Genomic DNA, 6,174 nt, shown 5'->3' on the forward strand with positions numbered 1-6,174 from the left:
TTGAATTAAGAGAAAATATTTTATTAAATTTTCCTGCTATAGTAAAGATTTAGTATATACATTTGACTGCTGAAAGTTCTAGTTGTAAAGGCTGAATCAAGCTTAAATAGGAAAATAAATATACAGACAGACTGGGTATATTAAAATTAGTTGAGTTTGAATGATATCTTCGAGCAATATTTAAAGAGACTGAGAAATTGCAATGTAGAGTTAATGGTAATAATTTTGAGACATCAGGGAATATACCCAACTTTTCTCCTAAAGCATATTTAAAAATCGTACAATTAATGTCAATATCTTAGGATAAAGTAAAAGAAATAATCATCTTATAATTTAGAAATCTCTAAAAGAGCTAACTGGCTGTCTGACTTTATAAAAACAAATCAGACCAATTTAATTCTTTTTTTATGACAGAATGATAGCATTAAGCATAAGAAGCATTTATAAAATACTACCTTATTTTAATTTCAATAAATGTTTTTTTCTACTGTATATGGCATGCTTTTTATAAGCTAAGAAAATATGGGGTGGTGTTCTCAATGGCTAGTTATTACTAACCTGTTCCAAATTAGAAGCTCATAGTCAAGGCAGTTGCAAGAATTAGTGGTGGAATTATATGAGTTTAATAATATGATTAAAAATATAAAGAAAGGTTTTTAGATATCACTAATTAAATCTGTAGATATCACTAAGCTAAATACTAGTATTAGTCTCTGATTGTAAACTTCAAAACAATCTTGAAATATTAGAAAGAAAAATTCTAAAAAATTAGCCAGTATCAGTAGAGAAAGCTATAAGATATGAAGAACACGTTGGGAACACTTTTGGGGTAAAACAATTGCATGTTAAGGAAAGAAGAGCTCAATGGGAGTATAGAATTTAAAACAAAATTCCAATATGTTTGTGAGGTGGAAGGTGAGTTGGAATATAAGTGTCAAAGTGATCATAGATCAAAATGTTATGCAGCGGTTCTTAACCTGTGGGTCGCGACCCCTTGGGGGTCAAACGACCCTTTCACAGGGGTCGCCTAAGACCATTGGAAAACGCATATATAATTACATATTGTTTTTGTGATTAATCACTATGCTTTAATTATGTTCAATTTATAATAATGAAAATACATCCTGTATATCAGATATTTACATTACGATTCATAACAGTAGCAAAATTATAGGCTGTGTTATAGTGATAAAAAGTATTTGTCAAAAGAAGGTGAGAAAGAAATAAGAAAGGAAGAAAAGAAGGAAGAGAAAAGGAGAGACAAACAGAGTTTAGTTGTACTGAAAAGCATATGGGACACCAGATCTAAAAAATCACTCTGCTCAATACTGATCATGCTCCTATCAGAATATTATGCCCATCTGAGTCAGCTCCTTTTAGAAGGATGTGAAGAAATGGAAATGAATTTAAAGAAGAGCAACAAGAATGATTGAAGGGCTACCATATATATCCTAGGCTGCAAGGTTAAGAATCCAGTATTGTTTGGACTAGAGAAGGTCTGGGGAAGGGATGATTTTATTGTTGTTTTCAAATGTATAATGGATTTTTGTAAATGATAACCCTCATTAATGATTTCTCAGCTCTATAGGGATGAAAAAAAGCACAAAGGAGCTTAAGTTTAAGCAGAAAATACTAGATCTGGACATAAGGCAGATGTCTCTGCCATCAGAGTGATGGAAATTTGAATGGTTCTACCAAAGACTATGACCCAAACTGTCATGCTGGTCTCCATGCTGGATGTCCCATTAAACATGAAAACACGTTTGGGAAAGATTCTCTGTATCAGTGGTCAGCAAACTACCCACTGGCCCACAATCTGCTTTGGATAGTCCAAGAGTTAAGAATGTCTCTTACATTTTTAAGTCATTGAAAACAAAAAAAGAATATTTCATTATATAAGAAAATGATATAAAATTATATTTTAGTGTCCATAGATGAAGTTTTAATGGTGCCCACTCACATCCACTCATTGGCGTATTGTTTATGGCTACTTTGGTACATTGCAGTGGCAGAGTTGAATAGTTGTGACTGAGACCATGACCCACAGAGCTTAAATCATAACTATTTGGCACTTAACAGGAAAGGTTTCCCAACCCATAACCTATATGATTGTAGCCCCATATATATATATATATGGACACAACCCGGGCATGTGCCCTGACTGGGAATCAAACCGTGATCTCCTGGTTCATTGGTTGACACTCAATCAGTGAGCCACACTGGCTTGGCTGTAGTCACTTTTTATCTCCCAAGTCTAGAAGCTTTCTTTGTTGTAATAAAAATGGACCCCTCTGGGGTCTGCTGACGAATATAGGCGGCACATCCTTTGAAGGGTCTTTGAGAGAGCTTTGGGCCCACAGAAGAACACTCCGATGCTGCTGCTGCAGGAGGGGTCAGAGAGGAAATAAAGGTCATACAGGTCAAGGCTGGCCAGAAGCCAAGACAGAATTGCAAAAGGTGGGATGTGGTTGTGGTTGTGACTTTACTTATTGATTTTTCTCCATGCACTTCCTTTTTTCTCAGATTCTCTTTTCCTATTTCATCACCGTGGTCTCCCAAAGGTCCTCAGGGTTCTGTTATGCCCTAAGTCTCACAGGTAGGTGAAGCAAAGAAGATTGAGGCTGGTAAGGTCATGATGACTGGGGAGGGAGTTTCAATACAGAGGTGATAGGGCCTGGATTTTTGGTCTAGTAACTTTGATTGACATCTTTTTGGATGGTAGAATGTAAGCTCCTTCAGAGCAGAAACCTGGTCTGTGTTTCTCATCTTTTACTGTAATCCCACCACCCAGAATAGTGCCTGGCATATCGTAGACAATTAATAAATGCTTATTAATTGAATGAATGAGTTAACGGTTATTACCTGTGTGGTCTCGGGCAAGACACTGGACCTCAGTCTCCAAAACAAAGATAATAATGACTACATTGTACGTTTATGGAAAGTTAAGTATGATAATTCATTCAAAAAGATTTAAAAAGTATTCGTTATTACTCAGATGCTGTTCAAACCTCTTTTTTTAAAATAGATAATACAATTTATACTAAGTCATAACAACCTAGTTTATTTCTCCTGCTGGAATTACTTCAGTTTTCAAAGAAAGCCAAAGAGAAGGTTCGGAAAGGAGAAAGATATTATTGAAAACGTGGCCACCCAAAAGTTGTCACGTGTAATTGCGGCATTTCAGAAAACTGTGCTGAAGAGCTATTTTTGCATATAGTGACGGTCCCAGGGACACTCAATCCCTAGTCATTGCTACTGCCAACCTTGCTGACGTATAAACAACACCATCAGTGAAAGAACTTCGGTTATCTCTGGAAGATGGGAGGGGCTAGTCCCTATATGGACTTAGAGAGACCATGTTTTCCCTTGTCTTGCGTTGTGCTATTCCTTACAGCATTTTTCCAACCTCTGACATACTTTAATTAGTTACTTTAGTCTACATCAACCATTCTACTTTGTGGTGCATAAAATTATCTAGGCCAATTGTTAAAACTTATGTTCCCAGTCTAGAGGTGAAGGAGCACATTTTTAGCAAGGCCCCCAGGTGACCCCGAGGCACATGGTGTGTGGGCCACACTTTGAGAAGCACTGCCTTAGAGGAATTCTTCCCATGCCGGGCTCTGCCCACCACACCACCTCTTGCTCTTCATACTTAGTTTTTGTTAGGAAGCACTTCTATAGTCTCATTCTACTTAGCTCATGTATTAACAGGGTACTCTGCCCTGTATCACATCCACATTAAATGATGTGTTCCAGGACCATAATATCCATGGCAGAAATTGATGGTTCAATTACATTTCAAACTCTATTTTCAAAGAAATGTACTAAGTGGATTCATTTGTAAATGACGGTATGTTTAAACTGTATAAGTCTCATTTTTAAAGGCATCAGTCCCATGGCTACATTCGAGAAAGTACTTTTTTCAGGAACTATTTCTTACTGAAAAATATGAGTTTCTGACTTCTTGAAGCAAGTGTAATAGAAGGCAGTAATTAGGAGTGCTCTTGGTCCCACCATTTTATTGCTGATCAACTTTGGGCTCATTAAGTGCCTCCTCAAAGCCCCATTTCCTTACCTATAAAATGGGAGAACTATCGCACCTAGCTCCTAGGGCCCCTGTGAGGGTTAGACACACGGTACAGCTTTCTGCCCCATGCCTGGTACATAGTGAGCGCTCACAAACAGCTCAGGTTATGGCCCACACAGTGTCCGCCTGCTCTCCAAAGCCGCACAGAAGACACGAAGTGCGCTGTTAACCCAGAGATGATTAGGGATTTCCCGGACCAGCACTCTGTCACCAGGATTTTTGAGTTCTGGACTGAAACCTTTTGAATGACAGATGGGTCAGTGAGCAGTCACAGCGTGGCTCTGTGTCTGATGCGCAGAGGTGGCCTTGCATCTAGGTTCAAAGATGCTGTTGTGGGCGGTGCTATTTTTCCATTAGCGTAGGTGTCACCAAAGAGATGGCCACCGGCCCATTCCCCCCAGGCCCAGATCGCCCTTCCGTTCGCAGCCGCGGCCAAGCGCGCGGAAGCTGAGGCCGCCCTGTGATGCTCTGCCCGGAAGACTCCATTTCAAAGGATTTTGATTGCTGGCGGCCAGGTGGCCCGCTGGTGTCCCCACAGTTCCCAGCCACCCGGCCTCTTTTGAACTTGTGGCTATTCCTCGGCACAGCTAAGTCTCACAAAAGCCATTTATTGTCTACCTTCCATTAAGGCGGAAAGGCCAGTCCTTCCGCACACTGTGCATTCCTTCCCCACCCGGGGCATTCCTTTAACAGCTCAGCATTTGTGATTTCCAAGATGGAGATTTCTTGTCACACATGCGAACTGCGACTCACAGAGCCCAGCATCCGCCCACAGCGGCTAAGACACGGATGTGGCTGTATTTTCCCCGCTCCTTTATGAGGCAATGGACAAGTGCAACAGAGCCCTAATGGGGTTGGTAAAGAAAAAAATTCTTCTATAAAATTTAATCACCCATGATTGCTTAGAAGGAAAAAGAGCAGGTTCTCTGTAAAAGAAGTATGAAAACACGCGGCGTTGTTCTGTTTACAGCCTGCCAGCCTGCACACGCAGGAGCTGGACTGGGGACGTTGTGGCATTGATCAGCCGGAGCTGCTGACTTTGATGAGAAAAGGACAAATTTTACACAAGCTGCAGAGACGGTTAATGTTACAGCATTGTATTTAACTCTGATACACTATAAAGAAAATCCTCTTTCTCCTCTCTTATTTGCTAAATAACTATCATCTTTTCTCTGTGGGGTAGATGCAGTTTTCAAAAAAACGATTCAGCAAGGCCATGCATGAAAGGCATTGGAAATGTCACCCACTGGGCGATTTCCGGCCAGCAGATATATGGGAGATGGGTGTGCCCGGGAGTCACTCCACTGTCTTCCTGGATTCTCAGCTCCTGCTGCCTTGAGCCCTTGTCTCTTTAAATTGTATGTTTGTTTTTATGTGTTGGCTTTTATGCTTGGTAAGTTATAACCCTGTAGGGGCAGACCCTAAACCCCATTTTTAAAAAAATCAAATTACTTTATACCCTGAGTGCTTTCTGCAAATAAAATGGATACACAGAAGCTTCCTGTGAATTTATGAAGGCTGAGAAGGAAGACAATGAGAGCTACAAACTGGGTATCAGACAATGGACACGACTTTGGGGGGATCTTTCCCAGAGGATGTTTTTCATTACAAATGCCTCCAAATGAGTCACCGCATAATTCTATTTTGTAAGACACCTTCTTTTTCATAACCACAGATGATCGTCGTGTTGGCCAGTTTCTTATTTTAACCCATTTCCCGATGGATGGGTAGCAGCCTGCCCTGTTACTTGTCTCTGCACCCTAGTTCCTCGGTTGTTGGTAAGAACCCACAGGCAGCTCTGGCAGTTTCCTCACTGCTGTGGCACTCCTGCCCTCTTCCCACCAACCCCACCTTCTCTGGCTAGAGTGCGGACTCTTGTCCCGGCTTCCTCATCCTTCCTACTGCCCCTTTGCTCATCGAGTAACAGTTGGCCACTGTGCTCGGCTCTGAGGAGCACAGAAATAGTTGCTGTCCTTGAGGACGTCAATGAAAATAGTTGACTTGTAGCATTGGATCCTTGGAAATGGTAGACCCATTTTTCTGCCAATCCTGTCGCCTCCCCCTCTTTGATAAGAATATATATATAT

The 6,174-nt window shown here is 40.8% G+C and overlaps 1 protein-coding gene across 1 annotated transcript in view; it reads right to left on the reverse strand.

The window, feature by feature from the left end:
* Positions 1-2,229: 2,229 nt before the first annotated feature.
* Positions 2,230-6,174, reverse strand: part of NOX3 (NADPH oxidase 3) — a 73,355-nt gene continuing 69,410 nt past the window's right edge. Inside the window, exon 13 of the mRNA XM_006757683.2 lies at positions 2,230-2,381. Coding sequence (XP_006757746.1) covers positions 2,255-2,381 — 127 coding nt within the window. The 3' untranslated portion in view covers positions 2,230-2,254. The remainder of the gene's footprint in view (positions 2,382-6,174) is intronic.

This window comes from Myotis davidii, unplaced genomic scaffold (genome assembly GCF_000327345.1).
Source record: "Myotis davidii unplaced genomic scaffold, ASM32734v1 scaffold1494, whole genome shotgun sequence".
Taxonomy (NCBI): domain Eukaryota; kingdom Metazoa; phylum Chordata; class Mammalia; order Chiroptera; family Vespertilionidae; genus Myotis; species Myotis davidii.